This window comes from Melanerpes formicivorus, unplaced genomic scaffold (assembly GCF_026170545.1).
Source record: "Melanerpes formicivorus ecotype bairdi unplaced genomic scaffold, bMelFor1.0.p_v2 SCAF_1, whole genome shotgun sequence".
Taxonomy (NCBI): Eukaryota; Metazoa; Chordata; class Aves; order Piciformes; family Picidae; genus Melanerpes; species Melanerpes formicivorus.
In genome coordinates, this window is record NW_027142353.1 from 16,691,679 (window position 1) to 16,709,072 (window position 17,394).

The 17,394-nt window shown below is 41.0% G+C and overlaps 1 protein-coding gene across 1 annotated transcript in view; it reads right to left on the reverse strand.

Moving 5' to 3' along the window:
- Positions 1-17,394, reverse strand: part of PCCA (propionyl-CoA carboxylase subunit alpha) — a 337,899-nt gene that overhangs the window by 60,205 nt on the left and 260,300 nt on the right. The window contains exon 21 of the mRNA XM_068163688.1: positions 2,654-2,707. Within this exon, the coding sequence (XP_068019789.1) occupies positions 2,654-2,707 (54 nt within the window). The remainder of the gene's footprint in view (positions 1-2,653; positions 2,708-17,394) is intronic.

A 17,394-nucleotide genomic window follows, 5' to 3' on the forward strand; every position in this document is an offset into this window, starting at 1 on the left:
TTCTAAAATTATGTACTGATGGACAGGTCAGCAGTGTGTACACTCAGTAGCATCATGCTGCCTGTCACCACTGAAGTGCCATCACTTGCCCCTGTCAAAAGTAGCACAGAACACTCAGAGCTATCTCTGATATATTCTACTATATATAAAAAAAAAGAGCAGAGCAATAATTTCACAAGCTGTTTGTTACATTAACAATATATTACAATAATAATGAACAATCAGGAGTTTCTTGTTGCTAAATATGTCTTTCAAATACTGTCCTGACTGCACTTCTGTGTTAGCAAAAGTTTAGTAAGGGATACATAATGGTGAGCCCAACATGTACGTCTAGGACCATCATTAAGATGGTATTGTTTTCTTTCTTTGAACATCTACATTTTTGTATGTGTACACATACACATGCAGTAAAACACATATAGACTGTGTACACAATTTGTAGGGGATAACGTTCTAAGGAAAACCCATCCTTACCCACCATTATCTAAGCTGAGTGTATTAAGTTGAAATCAGAAAAGTACAAGGATGTTAAAGGAGCAAATGACAAATTAAATAAATGGACAAAGTGGGAAGGAGAAGGACAGTAGGCTAGAGGAACTGATAGGTACACAGGTGCAGATTCTGGCTTGGATTCTGTAGGAAAACTGGTATTGAAGCAAACCCTGGGAAGCCGACTTCAGTATTGATTCTCTACCCCGATCACTGAGGTTCTCATTCTGTGCTTGATCAGCAAGACATGCGCATAATTTAGATTAAATAAAAAAAGGTTATGGAAAGAGTACTGTTTAATTCTCTTGAGGATTTCAGTTGTAATCGTATACTTAATTTCATAAAATAACTAGGATCCAACAAACACAAATGAGATAATCAGCAATGTCTGATATATGTTAGAATGCATTAGATATTTCATCATCAACTTTTTAAAGGTAAAAGTACATTAATGCTGTACCCTCTTTTGCCTTCTTTTGCTGTTGCACAAGGCCTAGAAAAAAAGTTGTAGTCTGCAAGTGAGACTCTGGGGCACTTCTAACATGACTACAAAACATTTTCTTACCTAATTTAACAACAAATTCGATTTTCAATGTCACTAAATACACAGTTAAGAATTTTCTCTGCTACAGCACCCACTTACAGGGGGTCAATGAAAACCTTTTCAGTATTACCAAGTGCATTTGTGTTTATATCCTGTCTACTTTGAGTAATTATTTTCTTCACACACGAAAACTATCAGATCAGTCAGATGGCTGCTCAGAGAGGTTGTGGAGTCTCCTTCTCTGGAGACTTTCAAAACCCACCTGGATGCATTCCTGCGCAGACTACCCTAAGTGATCCAGCCTTAGCAGGTGGGTTGGATTCAATGATCTCTTGAGATCTCTTCCAACATCTAACAGTACTGTGATACTGTGATAGCAGCAATCTCTCATATGCAGGATGCAACTCTAGAGCTCATTATTACCAATACAGTGGTGCAGAACAAAACCTTTACGCCTTATTTGTAACTGCTCCTCTGCTTGGCACTGAAGAGCAGACAAATAAATGTATATGCACATAGAGATACATATTTATAGAAGCTAAAAATATTACAGGCACCTTTCAGCTCTACAAAGCAACATGCAAGTCTACAGGTATTCTTGGTAAGTTTACTCCTATTGTATCACACCTCCCAAAAATGTTTTCATAGGACTCGTAGAAGGACTAATCACAAGTAGAAGGAAAGCGTTATCACATGCAATCTTTATCTACTTTTGTCCAAAAAACATAATGTACAGAGATCTTAGGACTAAATTCTAAAGGGAACCTTTCATCCCTAGACTTTTCACTGATACAGTCACTGCAGGGAAACTTGTCGGCAGCAATCAGGATAAACAACTTTAGATACTTCAATTCTATTTAATTTTCAGAACTAGTTTTAGGTGCATAAGGAACTTGGAAAATGTCAATGACTACATTTTACTAATGCAAATCATGGCATTAGAAGCTGTTTCTATCACAGATGTTTATATGATGCCTAACAAAAGAATTTTAGTTTCTGTATTACACAACTGCTCCAAATAACACCAGACCAAAAAAAAAAATTTAAAAAAAAAAAAAACAAATTATTGAGTAAATTCTGTCTAATAGTATAAAATCTCAGTAGGATTTTAAGCACACTTCTCTCCAGCAAACAAAATCTAGGAGACCTACAAAGCTACATTGGTTAGAATGACAAAAGGACACAACACTTTGCACTACTAAATAGTCTTCATAAGGTAGTTATTGACCCATCTCTAGGATGTGACAGTACGTGGTAAGGTGAAGCAACAGAGATCAGAAAGCTGAGGTGGTGTGAAAGAGTGGGTTTAATCCTGTGTGGATCAAACCTGAGTACATAGCAAGATTCTTACAAATCTACAACCACTCTTAAATCCCTTGTAAATGAAAATAAGGCAGATTTGAATCAATTGAAATGTGGAACACAGATACTGTGCATCATGCTTTGGATGCTAGGTTCGGAAACTTGCCTAAATTCACCTGCTAAGCACAGAATACTTACACCAAATACCCACCTTCACAAAGACAAGACTAAACGTGCTGCCAGTGTAATTTACTTATTTTCCATTTACATTGTATTTTTCTACCAATGTAACTCCTGACAGTGCTTACACATACTTACCACTGTGCCCAGGAACTGAATGCTTGTTTCTCCAGATGCATTCCGAGAAAGTCTCTGAAAAAATAAAAAATTTAAAACCTCATTAGAAGCACCTCTGGAATTTGAAACCATTTTCTGTGCCACATCACTGTAAATTAATCAAAGCTAACTGAGTACACAAATCTGTACATCAACCAATTCATATTTCATCTCATAATTTAGATTTCTTTCAGTCAATTAAAAAAAAAAAACAACTTTTGAAGAACAATGGAAACAAATAAGGCCAAGTATGACACAGAACAACCTTGGGCTTGCAGAAAGATGAAGGTCATGAATAATGAGGCTTCTGCCATCTCTAAACGTCCGTGATTCCCTATTCCTGTTAGTCACATCTAGTATTATCTTCATTCTCTCCTAATGAGAGACATTTTAATCTCTCTTTAAAATGCAAACCTCCAATGATGCCACTTTGAAAACAGGGAGGAAAAAAATGACCTTATGAAATGTCTGGTCACCTACTGTGGTTCAGGAGTTGATTGAAGTTATTAAACGGTGTTCAAATACTACATAGTCAGTAAGCCACAAGACAATGCAAAAGAATATATGTTATTGATTTAACACAGTATCATCCATAATCTAAATATGCAAAATGCATAAAGAATTCCTTCTTGTGAACTGTCTTGTCCTTCAGCGTGCAGAGTTTTTTCACCATTTTTTTTCCCTACTGTTAAATCACACCACATGTAGACCCCAAATCAGGGTCCTAGTCAGAGAACACAGCCCTAATGCTTACACAATGCTGAGCATACATGTAAGAAAAGAAGCACAGATTTGAGAAGGTGAGTATGAACTGCAAAGAGCTGCACAGAGATCTTCAGCATTTTGAAAACAATGAATCCTAGGAACAGGACAGCAAATAATCTGGAGAGATCTTCTAGTCTAGTACTCCTGGCAGAATCAAAATATACCTGTGTCACTCCCAGCATGTTTAACCTACTCTAAAAATCTTTCAATTGCAGAAATTTCACAGCTTCCCTAAGCAATCTATCCCAGTGTTCAAAATCCTTATCAGTTTTTCCCTGATATCTGACTAAAATAATCCTTCTGCCACTGCAGCACATTAATTCTGCTATTTTTTATCACCGACAGGAAACACATATTATTCCCTTTCTTTTTGCAGCCACCTATGTGAAGAGTCATTGTCACAGCTCCCTTTAGTCTTGTCTTCTCTAGACTAAGCGAGAAAGTGCAGTACAGCAATAGCTAGATATCCCTCAAAATAATTTTAATAGCACTAAATTAAACCCTAGTCCCTTTTTAATAATGGTGCATGTTCGTTAGCTACACTCCATGAAGTAATAATTACTACAGCCCAAATATGCTTATTTTTTGACTTAGCAGGTCACACACTGACACCACAATCTGTACAATCATATGAAAACAAAGGATGATGTGCCAAAACCTGACATATTTCAACAATAATGATTAATGGAAGGGAAAATATGGGAAATAAAATTTCATACAAAACCTGATGTTTACTTTTATAAAGGAAACAGGAATATACACTTTTCCCACAGTCTAGGATAAACACAATCAGGTTTTGGAAAGCACAAAGAAGTACAAAGTACCGGCTGCCTACAATGAATGAACAGCATGCCAAAAAAAACAAGTCCCAACCACTTGATAAGCTGTCAGAAAATGGCAAGCCGAAAAAAATTAAAGGATTTAATTTCTTTTTTTCCTGGAATGCCCTCCACCCTCGTTAGAGTTCTGTCACTTATTGTGCTACCCTTTTGTCCACTTTCAAGGGTCATTAGAGACCTTTTCATGTCCTAATAAAAATTCCATTTTTTTGGCTAATCTCCCTGCCACACAGAAAAACACAACTTCAAAACAAAACAAAACCAAATAAAAAGAGCCCTTTTGTCATTTTCTTTAACAGCTTTCACAGTAAAAGGCAGGTATCTTGACAATTTGACTTATTTTACACAACTGAAAACCAAATCATTGAAGTATTTCCTCACACAGATTTTCTTTACTAACAACTGAATAAGCTAGCAGAACAATAACCAAACCAATTTAATAAAGGCAAATATACTTGTATATCAAGAAGGCATTTTCTAAAGCCATCGTGTCAAGACAAGACAAAGATATAAGCAGTCTCTTCCTTGCTCTGACGCTGTTGAAGTGCACTGGTATCACAGTATAGTAAATGCTAAATTCTCGCTGCTATTGTTTGCTGTTTCTAAATACAAAGTATTACACTCAGTTGTTGATAGCATTAATAGTCAATATAAGCATTAAAATTTATCTCTTGAATTAACAGCCAGTGTGGGGAAAAATAAATAATGGAGAAGGTGAGAAAAAACAGTTAACAAACAAGTAAGAAAGTAATTTCCCTTCTGGGTATGTGTCAAAAAACCAACCAACCAACCCAAACCCAAAAACAAGAAAGAAAGGTAGAGAAACTCTCCAAGTCACAAAACATACGTTACATCAAGACCAAAAGGAGAACTGCCAGGCTTTTGAGAACCATGTTACAAAAGCAGTCAGCACATTATCGTAATTAATGTTTCAAATTACAGTTGTAAATAAATTTTAGCTGTTAGATGTGATTAGATATTTTTGAAGCATACTGAAAGGAGTTATTTCTGTTCCACTGGTGGGCTTGTGTTTCTGGGATTTGTAAATGTAATTGATGTTTTCAAGAAAATGAAAGGACACAGCTAACAATTATTCTTTTATTTTCCACCTCCTTAGAAAAAGGACCAGTCTCCAGTTTCTCCTGGAAAGTTAGATATTTACATATTCTATACCACATAATAGATGGTTTCATATTGCATGTGATAACAGGAAAGTAATCAAATAGAGGTAGCAAAAGAGAATAGTTAATTATATGCAGTCATTGTTTTCTTAATAAATTGCAAATTATTTACTAGGAGGTTTACACTGAAAGGCAAAATAATTCTACCACTTGAATAAAGATGAAACATCACTGCACATTTACCTGCCAATACAGTAACATTACATTGTTGGCATCAACTATATGATCTTAGCCATAACCAATGCTCTTCTCTTCTGGCTGGTACAGCTGATAGAGCTTCAGACTTAGCATAATATGAGTTAAAAGTATGTTGGTTTTTTTTTCCTTATGAGAAAGTAACAAGCTACATCAAATCTGGAAAAAAAAATCGTAACTTCAAAAAAAAAGAATCTATCTGCAGCCTCAAAGCTGTCAAATGGGTGTGAGTGTTACATAAATATTGTATGTACTTTTACACACGCAGGTTACAGTATGCTATGCTGCATATGCTATGTATATACAAACAAAATGCTGATGCACACATGTAAAAATAGTCAAGTGTACACAATCATACAAAATGTGTTTGATTCTCCTTAAGTGCATGCTATACCACAGTCATTTCACAAATAACCATTTTAATCTGTAAATCCCAGTAAATTACCAGAAGTTAGTGCGATTTGACTTTAAATTCTTCTGCTTCACCATAGAAAATTATTTCCACTTAGTTGGGTATCAATGATCTATTCATCGTAAGATGCAGTAGGGTTACAATCAGCTTTGCATTAAGCCTGCAGTGGATGAGCACTCGCAGACAACAATGATAACAACCTTTACATGAAGAAGGATAAAGAAGCTCAGCCAAACATGAAATATATAATACTGAAAGAGATTCCAAACTGACACAGACATTAGAAAACAACAGGATCTTAAGAGTAGCCTCCACAAATCTGCTGGTATCTTGGGCTCTACAAGCTAGTGGAGGGAAGCAGCTGAAGGGAAGAAATGGTACCAAAACAAAGAAACTCCAACAGATCAAAAGCAAAATTTTTGCCTTGCTCACAAATTAAAAAGTTACATGCCAAGTCAAACTGAATACAAATTGGCAAAGGAACTCATATAAGTAACATGTTTATCTTGAATACTATATGCTGCCTTTATTTATTGCTGAAAGTAAAGGTGGAGAGCATTCATTACAGAAAATAAACAGATTGTCCCATGGCCTACATCTTTTGCAACTTTTTCAAGCCACGGCATGACTACAGTCAGGCAACATGTATCAGACTATGCAGACCAGCAACAGCACAACCATCACCAACAGCGTAACAACCACAGCAACCAAAACAAACCAACCAAACCCACAAGCAACAACCCACAGTAAACAAGCCTGAAAAACCTATGGACAGGTCACAGATGAAATTTTGAATTAATCACTATGTAGTTTCCCAGCCTGGTGCTGTTTTGCAGAACACAGAAGTTCTTCCAGCCCCAGTTGCTTCCCTTCAACTGCTTACTACTAGAAATTCTAAATGCTTTATGCCATGAATTTCAAATGCAGAATGCTATCCATGTTTTGGTTAACATTTAATAAATTTTTGAAAAGACAACCTAGCAAAATACAAGCCAGAATCATCCCTAGACAGATTTAACTTTAAAAAATAAACAAAAAATTATTCCCACCAAAGGGAAGTCAGGGGGGGAAATACAGCATTGCACTTTACAGTGTTACAGCAGATTGATCTGTTAGTATCTCATTCATGAGATTCTCTGTACATGCAGGTGACTGGATACCTGGAAAGAATCTTTTGTTCACCATGACCACCTATGTCATTCCCAATCTTTGGAGCCCCATGGTGGGTCAGAAAGGAGAAGAAAGCTGCAGAAGTAGCTGTGAAACCAGGAAGTCATCATGCCAAAACGTGAGGATTTTTCTGGTTTTATCTGTCTCCTTTCCCCTCTCCTCCTAGAACCTCTGCAGAAAGCAGAACTTCTTTTCAGTGCTCCCTTTCCACTGAGCAAAATCCCAGCCTAGGGATGTCATCCCAGACTAGTAATGTCACCAAGATTACTTGTATGTTGGAACCCGTCTGCATTTTACTACATGTTGAGACTTGCATATCCTCACAAGCCTTTCCACTTAAGGGGTCGCTTTACTGTTGTCACAAGTCAGTATTCTCCACTGGTGATCCCATCACTTCCTCTCCTTAGCACATTAAGCTACAGAGGGAAACTTAGTCTAGTTTTGCACTTGCTGTTCTACCCTTAGCCATTATAAGGTTTAGGTCACATTTTTTAGTACATGGAACTTCAGTTTGTTGTTCTTCCTGAGGCTACATTCATTTTTTTTCAAGCTCTTATGTCACCCAGCGAGGAAGATGATCAAGTCCTGCTCTGTATGAATAATTTTTTTTCATGTGAAAGATGTCTAAAACTAGTGGAAATGGTACTATGCAGTAAGAGTCTTTTCCTTTAAGTGGAATCCTGACAAGATACTGGCCTCCCCCAGAACTTGTTGCAAGGTGCCTTAGTCTTTTTCCAAGCATCAAATGTAATCTCTTCCCAAACAGTGCATATACAGATGTTAAACACACTGTGAATAGCTTACAGAGCATCAAAGGTGAAGTTGCAGGCACAGTTTCTAAGAGTACTACTTTTTAAAGAACTGTTTTGTTAAAATGCCTGGGATTTAGTCACAGTAGATGGATTAGGAATTTCTGTCATCCCATAAACATAAAATGAGAACAGAAATCTTTTCCTATATTTCTTCAGGTGTTATGATACCCAGTGTTTGTCAGTTGTTACTTCTTTCTGCCAAACTTCAGGGGATGACAAATTAAAAAAAAACCAAACAAAAAACACAGGAAAAACGAACACAACAACAACCAAACAACACAGGAAAGACAGTTTATTTGGTGTGGAACACTTACTCCAGCCCAAAATATCCAGCTATTTAAAATCATTTGCAACAATGAAGAGTCTAGTCCTCCATGTGAACTTCTAAATTACCAAAAATGTTAGAAACTTGGCTCTTGTTTCAACATGCCATAAAATGTTCTGCTCTTTTAGGGGAGTCAGCGTGCAGGTAATGTGCTGCCATGTGACTCTAGATATGATAATGTTTATGACAGCCCTGAGAGATACTCTGCAAGATCCATAGTCATTTCTAGTGCTTTGATGCTTCTTCTCTTCCTTCCCCTTTGCTCTCACAATACGTAACCATGTTCAAGAGAATCATTCCTTGTCTGTCAAGGTTTAGATACCATAAAACTACAATGTCTGTCAACAACAGAACACAATGTTTTGGTCTTCTAGCACATACAGAATCCTTACAGATATTCATCCTGAATATTGTTTGTCATTAAAATGGATAGATCCTTAAGAACAAAACATGGCATAAGATCTGTGACAACCAACTTTATTTGGTTAACACCTCAAGAAGCAAAAGGTATAACTAATGCCATTAGGTAAAAGAAAGAGAGACGTTTGTTTTTTTGCAGATAGAGTTTTATTGTGGGAGACCTCTCACTGGAAAGTAGGGAGGATATTCCAGAGAGATTCATTTGGCATAGAAGTGGGTTACTCATTGTCTTACCCAATGAAAAAAAAAAAAAAAAGAATAGAACAGACTAGGTTGGAAGAGATCTTCAAGATCATCATGTCCAACCTATCATCCAACACCACCTAATCAACTAAACCCTGGAACCAAGCACCCCATCAAGTCTCTTCCTAAACAGCTCCAGTAATGGTGACTCCACCACCTCCCTGGACAGCCCATTCTAATGGGCAATCACTCTCTCTGTGAAGAACTTCTTCCTAACATCCAGGCTAAACCTCCCCTGGTGCAGCCTGAGACTGTGTCCTCTTCTTGTGGTGCTGATTGCCTGGGAGAAGAGACCAGCACCCACCTGGCTACAACCTCCCCTCAGATAACTGTAGCGAGTAAGAAGGTCTGCCCTGAGCCTCCTCTTCTCCAGGCTAAGCAACCCCAGCTCTCTCAGTCTTTCCTCATAGGGCTTGTGCTCCAAACCCCTCACCAACTTTGTTGCCCTTCTCTGGACATGTTCCAGCAAGTCAACATCCTTCCTAAACTGAGGGGCCCAGAACTGGACACAGTACTCGAGGTGTGGCCTAACCAGTGCAGTGTACAGGGGCAGAATGACCCCCCTGCTCCTGCTGGCCACACTGTTCCTGATGCAGGCCAGGATACCATTGGTCCTCTTGGCCACCTGGGCACACTGCTGGCTCATGTTCAGCCTATAATTGACTAGTACCCCCAGGTCCCTTTCTGCCTGGCTGCTCTCCAGCCACTCTGACCCCAGCCTGTAGCACTGCATGGGGTTGCTGTGGCCAATGTGCAGAACCCAGCACGTAGATGTGTTAAATCTCATGCTGTTGGACTCTGCCCATCTGCCCAGCCTGTCGAGGTCCCTCTGCAAAGCCTCTCTACCCTTCAGCAGATCAACACCTGCCCCCAGCTTGGTGTCGTCCGTATCACTTAATTTTCATGAAAGAATTGGTATGAGTGGTGGTGTGGGCTTTGCATTTCTGCTACTCAATTAAGGAGGGATTAAAAAAAAAAAAAGGCAGGAGTAATCTGTAATTCTATGTTTTTGTTTTTGTTTTTTTTTTATTTTCCCCCTTCTTTTCACACATTCTCCATTTGAACCATGGATAGGAGTGTGGAATAAGCCTTCAGTGAAACTGACGTCACACAAATTGCCAACCACTCACAAGAGACATTAACGCAAACACTCTGGTGAGATAGTAAAGGTTATCCAATATTTTCAAAGTCTTCACGACTCAGAAGCTGCCCATACTGCTGTTGTATAGGCTAGAAGTATATTCAGGGCTCATTTTAAAAAGTAATAATTTTAACAATTTTGGCTACTATCCATGTCAGCGAAGCCACAACAGTAAAATTTGGTTTAGTATGCATCATTAGCAGTTACAGCAAGCAGCACCAAGACAGCCAGCTTTCATACACCTTCCCTGTCCCTACAACCTTTGGAAATAAGTAAGTCAGTCTTCCTTAGATCACCCATGATCAAACAATGAAACTTAAATGAGACAACTACTAATTTTCTTGCACGGAACCTTCCACAAGCTCAACAAGTTGAATTATCCACTCATTATCTAAATCAGATCGCTCACGTCTTTCCAAGTACATATAGGAGATATGCATTGAATCATGTATGCTGATGAAGTTTCAGAATTTCTTCTATTCCTTTCCTGTGTCTGGGCTCATCTACTTCCACACAAGAACAGCTATGTCATTTGCCAAGGGTGGCATTAGGACATCAGTGTCTGTGCTCTACAATGCTGTACAGCTTCAAAGCTTCCTGGCAAAACCTTCTTGCCAAGAGTTTATCTTTTCTTCCCTTGCCTACCCCAGCTGTTACAAACCAGAAATGATAATTAAATAGGAACATCAGCTCTGTGCTTAGCTCAGATTTAAAAAGCCACAGGAAATATTTCAAATTAGTAATGAGAACAGCTAACAAATCAGTGAACATGATCAAGTTACAGTAGAAGTCTAGTTTTTGACCATGCTTTTAACACAGCACAGTTCTAGACCCTACAGCTCAGAAAGGAGCTAACAGAAAGGGAAGATGTTCAGAGAGCAACACAGACAAAAACAGGCCTCTCTGAAAGGAACAAATCTGCAGCACTGAAAGAGGCAACTGAGCGAGAATGAGTATACAAGCAACAAAAACACAACTACTCACAGCAATCATTAGGCAATAATAAGGCTGCTATAAGCAGCCCGCAAAATCATTCTCTTTGTGGAACTGCTGGGAAAGAACTAACAGCAACAAGAGTTCCCTGACTAACACATTAATACTTAAAAAAAAAATTACAAGCTTGACACACAGCAAAGCATACTACATTGCATGCTACCAGCTTCTGTACTTGTCTTTCACTTTGGATATTTAAGACCTTGTTTGTGCTTATCCCAAATGCTAAGAGAGTGTCAAATGAGGTGATAAAGATAAATTTCTCTGTATCATATCCACTCATCATTTTTGGAGTTTCAAGGCTGCGCTCTATTTCCTCTGGTTACTGTGGCTGGATGAGCAAACAAGAAAACGTGGGCAGCTTGTGTTTCTATACTGCTAAATAAAGGTGAGTAATGGGCTCATGACTATTCCTAAAGCCAAAGGGCAATGGCTATCTTACTCCCGCTACTTCGGTCTATACAGCATGCCAGAAATCTGTACCAGATTTGTTTAGGGCAGTCATAACTGGAACAGGCTGAAACTCAGCCAGAGAGCGAGCTACCAATTAATCTATATGGACCATCAGGAATCTAGTGCTGGTGCTAGCCCTCTGGCTATTCTTTACCCAACAGTATAGCTCTTTGAATGTAGTATATCCAAATGTCTGTCCCTATTTGCAAATGATTATGTGTCCCTCTTATAAAGACAACCTAGCAAAAATAATTCTGAAATCATGGGTAAATGACAACAGCAGAGTGTGTACAGTAATTGCACAGCACTGAAGAACAGACTCTTGAGGAGTCTTCATGCACACTGCTCACTAAAGCTTCCCAAAATCATTGTCATGGTTTAAGAAAATGAAGTCATTGTACTTTAGATGTGAAACCTGTATATCATTATCACAGATTACATCTGAGATCTCAAAACGGTAACCAAAGAAGGGTCATTTAAAAAAGTAATAAGAATATATATATATATGTGTTAAAAAAAAAATATCTCCATGGGGTTGAAGGAAATGAATACTTGGGCACAGGCTTTGTTATCCTGTCAGACATTTCCCAGAATGTCAGATATTTCCCAGGAACAAAGGCTTCATAACCTACAACATTTTTTTTTTGCCTTTTTTGTTATTAGAGACCAAAACAATAATCAAAAGAAACATTGTATCTGAAAAGCACTTAAATTTATCATATCCCAGGATGTAGGATATACTCTTCCTGCTGCAATTGTTGATACAATAAATAAAATTTGAAAAATAGTAGTGATGCCATCACTAAATTCCCTGTAACACTATAAGTAGAGAAAAATCCACTGGTAAATCTTCATATATTTCCTTCACAGAAACATTTGAAACCTGAGACTGATGGTTTCAGCTTTACAGGATCATGTTCTTGTTTAGCGAATCCATCGCATTCTTAGTTACATCTTGCTGAGACTGGTAAAAACCTTTTTACTGTAGAGCTTGGGATGTCCAACAGAGTCCCAGAACAGTTAGGCTGGGAGCGATCTCTAGAAATCAGGCAATCATGTTCCCTGTTCAAAGCAAGGCTAATATCAAAGTACTATTGAGCTGCTCAGGACCTTGTCCAACTGAGTTCTGTCTACAGAGCTTCTGTCCAGCAGAGACCAATCCTCTGAAAGCCAGGAAATACAAATAGAAGGCATCACCACTGAGATTGTGAAATTGCTTTGCTGAAGCTGCCAAAAGCCACCAAGAGTTTTCCAGGATCCAGGCAGAATGCCTACACTACCTTTAGACTGTGAGAGGTTTTATTAAAGCAAGTTGGCAGAGCTGTGAAACCAGTGTGGGCTGAAAATATGCCCACAGCTGAAAACAGGCTGGGTGTATATGATGCAAAAAAGAGGTGCAAAAGTCTTGGCAAAAGATGGTGATATTTTGTCTCAGAATCATTTCACTATAGGGAATTGTCTGCAAATAAATGGCATATAAGAATGAGTTGAGTGTTTACTGATGGGATCAATAAAAACAGCATTAAACAGCACTAAGGAGTTTTAAGATTTTCCATGTAGCGTTGACATAGAGCAGCATCAGAATTTGAATGGTTTTTGAGAACTCACCTAAACACAAATAGTATCATACTATCAGTCAGGGTTGGAAGGGACCACAAGGATCATCTAGTTCCAAACCCCCTGCCATGCACAGGGACACCCCACACTAGATCAGGCTGGCCAGAGCCTCATCCAGCCTGCTCTTAAACACCTCCAGGGATGGGGCCTCAACCACCTCCCTGGACAACACATTCCAGGGCTTCACCACTCTCACTGTGAAGAACTTCCTCCTCACATCCAGCCTGAATCTCCCCACCTCCAGCTTCATTCCATTCCCCCTAGTCCTATCACTACCTGAGATCCTGAGAAGTCCTTCCCCAGCCTTCCTGTAGGCCCCCTTCAGATACTGGAAGGCCACAATTAGGTCACCTCAGAGCCTTCTCTTCTGCAGACTGAACAGCCCCAACTCCTTCAGTCTGTCCTCATAGGAGAGGTGCTCCAGCCCTCTGATCATCCTCATGGCCCTTCTCTGGACACATTCCAGCACATCCATATCCCTCTTGTAATAGGGGCTCCAGAACTGGACACAGTACTCCAGGTGGGGTCTCACCAGAGCTGAGTAGAGGGGGAGGATCACCTCCCTCGACCTGCTGGCCACACTTCTCCTCATGCAGCCCAGGATCTGATCGGCTTTCCAGGCTGCAAGCGCACACTGAGAGCTCATGTTGAGTTTTTTGTCCACCAGCACCCCCAAGTCTCTTTCCTCAGGGCTGCTTTCCAGCCAGTCACTGCCCAGCCTATGTTTGTGCCTGGGATTGCCTCGACCCAGATGCAGGACCCTGCACTTGCTCATATTGAACCTCCTGAGGTTGGCTTGTGCCCACCTCTCCAGCCTGTCAAGGTCCCTCTGCATGGCCTCCCTTCCCTCCAGCGTGTCTGCTGCACCACACAGCTTGGTGTCATCAGCAAATTTGCTGAGGGTGCACTCAATGCCACCGTCCATATCACCCACAAAGATGTTGAACAAGACAGGTCCCAGGACTGATCCCTGAGGGACTCTGCTTGTCACTGGCCTCCACTGGGACATGGAGCCATTGACAGCCACTCTTTGGGTGCGGCCATCAAGCCAGTTCCTTATCCATCTAGTGGTCCACCCATCAAACCCATGTGTCACCAGTTTGGAGACCAGGATGTGGTGAGGGACAGTGTCGAAGGCTTTGCTCAACACTGTCAAAGGGGCAATAGTGCTGGCAATAGTGCCAAAGCAAAGAGGGTTTGAGGAACTCCTACATGCAACTGCTGTACTTAATGGAGTAATTTGGTTTATCTTGAGGTTCCCTTAGATTCTGATTCATTCAAAAAAAGAGATGTTCAGCTCCATGAAAAAGGCAGCTTATTCCTCCTTTCTCTCCTCCCACTCACTCCCCAATTCATAAACTATGTTTGAAGGGAAAAGGTCACAAAACTGGGCTTGCTAGAAATAAGCCTGAGGGCAGCACACCAATATTTGAAGGATGCTGTGCTAGTGAGGTCTGTTGGTCTTCTGTTCAGTGGAGGCAGGGAATGGAGATCCAAGTAGCAACAAAGATGCAAGACTTACTGATGGATTAGCAACCACCGCTGCATCTGAGAACAATCAAGTAGGAATCCCTAATGTAGTTAAAAATGTGTCTGCTTAGTGCACGGGGGTTGGACTAGATGACCTTTAAAGGTGTCTTCCACCCCAAACCATTCTATGATTGCATGAATTAGGACTTCTCCCTGCATAAACATGGTGGGACCATTAGCTCAACTGAAGTGCATTTACATTAATGCACACAGCACGGGAAATTAAACAGGAGGAGCTGGAAGCCATTGTGCATCATGAGAAGCAGGATATAACGGGCATTACAGAAACATGGTAGGATGTCTCACACAACTGGAGTGCCACAATCAATGGCTACAAACTCTTCAGAAGGGTTAGGCAAGGCAGGACATGTAGTGGGGTGGCCCTTGTATGGCAGAAGTGTTTTGATTGTCAAGCTTAATGATGGTGACAATAGGGTTGGGTGTTTGTGGGTAAGAATCAAGGAGAAGGCCGTCAAGGCAGATATCCTGCTGGGAATTTGTTATAGACCACACAACCAGGATGAAAAGATAGATGAAATATTCTTAGTCATGTGGGAAAAGTCTCAAGATTGCTAGCTTTCCTGATGTCTGCTAGAAATACAACACAGCAGAGAGGGAGCAGTCCTGGAGGTTCCTAGAGTGTGTGGAAGATAATTTCTGGGCATAGCTGTTGACAGAACCAACTAGGGTAGCTAGACCTGCTGTTTGTAACAGAGAAGGACTTGTGAGAATTGGAGGCTGTAAGAGTTCTTGATTGCTGGAGAAGAGGGGGATCAGCAGAACTGCCATCTTAGACTTCCAGCAGGAAGACTCTGGCCTGTCTGGGAGGCTGGTCAACAGTGTTCCTTTGGAGACAGGCCCGATGACCTTGGAGTCCAAAACGGCTGGACATATTTCAAGAAAGAATTCTTAAAAGGCACAGGAGCAGGCCAACCTCCTGTGCCAAAAGATGAGTCAGCAGGAAGGAAGGCTGGCCTGGCTGAAAAAGAGATTTGATTGCATCTCAGGTGAAAAAGGAGAGCTTATGGACTTTGGAAAAAGGGACAGGCCACTCAGGAGAACTACAAAATTGTGATGCTATGCAGGACCAAGGCTCAAGTAGAAATTAATCTCACTTCAGTTGTTAAAGGCAAAAAAAATTGCTTCTACAAATAGATTAGCAGCAAAAGGAAGACAGGAGAATCTCTGTACTTCATTGGATGCAGGGGGCAACATAGCAGTCAAGCATGAGGAAAAGGCTGAGGTACTCAGTATCTTTGTAGTAGCAGAACTAGTTGTTTGCTGCATACCCAGCCCTCTGAGATGAAAGACAGTGATGGGGAGCAGAATAAAGACCCCATAATCCCAGAGGAGACTGTTAGTGTCCTGCTGCACCAGTTAGACATGCACAAGTCTATGGAGCCAGACAGCATACACTGATGCTGGTGTAAGTACACACCAAGTCATTTCCTGTCATTTATCAGCAGTCCTGCCTAACTGGGGAGGTCACATTTGACTGGAGGTTGACAAATTTAATGCCCATCTACAAAAAGGGCTGGAAGAAGAATCCAGGGAACTACAACCCTGCCGATCTGGCCTCGGTACCAGGGAAGGTCATGGAGCAGACAATTTTGTGTGCCACTATACAGCATATGCAGGTCAACCAGGCGATCAGACCCAGTCAGATTTGGTTCATGAAGGACAGGTCCTGCCTGATGAACCTGATCCTCTACAGGGTGACCCACTCTGTGGATAAGGGAAAGGCTGTGGATATCCTCTACCTTGACTAGAGTAAAGCATTTGACATTGCCTCCCACAGCACTGTCCTGGAGAAACTGGCTACTCATGGCTTGGATGGGTGGATAAACCTTTATTTTTTAGAATAGAATAAACCAAACCAGGTTGGAAGAGACCTTCAATATCATCGCTTCCAACCCATCAACCAATCCAACCCACCTAAACAACTAACCCATGGCACCAAGCACCCCATCAAGTCTCCTCTGGAACACCTCCAATGACGGCAACTCCACCACCTCCTTGGGCAGACCATTCCAATGGGCAATCACTCCCTCTGTATAGAACTTCTTCCTAATATCCAACCTGAACCTCCCCTGGCGCAAGCCCAGCTCCCTCAGTCTCTCCTCATAGGGCTTGTGCTCCAAACCCCTCACCAACTTTGTTGCCCTTCTCTGGACTCGTTCCAGCAAGTCAACATCCTTCCTAAACTGAGGGGCCCAGAACTGGACACAGTACGCGAGGTGTGGCCTAACCAGTGCAGTGTACAGGGGCAGAATGACCTCCTTGCTCCTGCTGGCCACACTGTTCCTGATGCAGGCCAGGATGCCATTGGCCCTCTTGGCTGCCTGGGCACACTGCAGGCTCATGTTTAGCCTACCATCAACCAGTACCCCCAGGTCCCTCTCTGCCTGGCTGCTCTCCAGCCACTCTGAACCCAGCCTGTAGCACTGCATGGGGTTGTTGTGGCCAATGTGCAGAACCCGGCACTTGGATGTGTTAAATCTCATGCCATTGGACTCTGCCCATCTGTCCAGCCTGTCGAGGTCCCTCTGCAGAGCCTCTCCTACCCTCCAGCAGGTCAACTCCTGCCCCCAGCTTGGTGTCGTCAGCAAATTTACTGATGATGGACT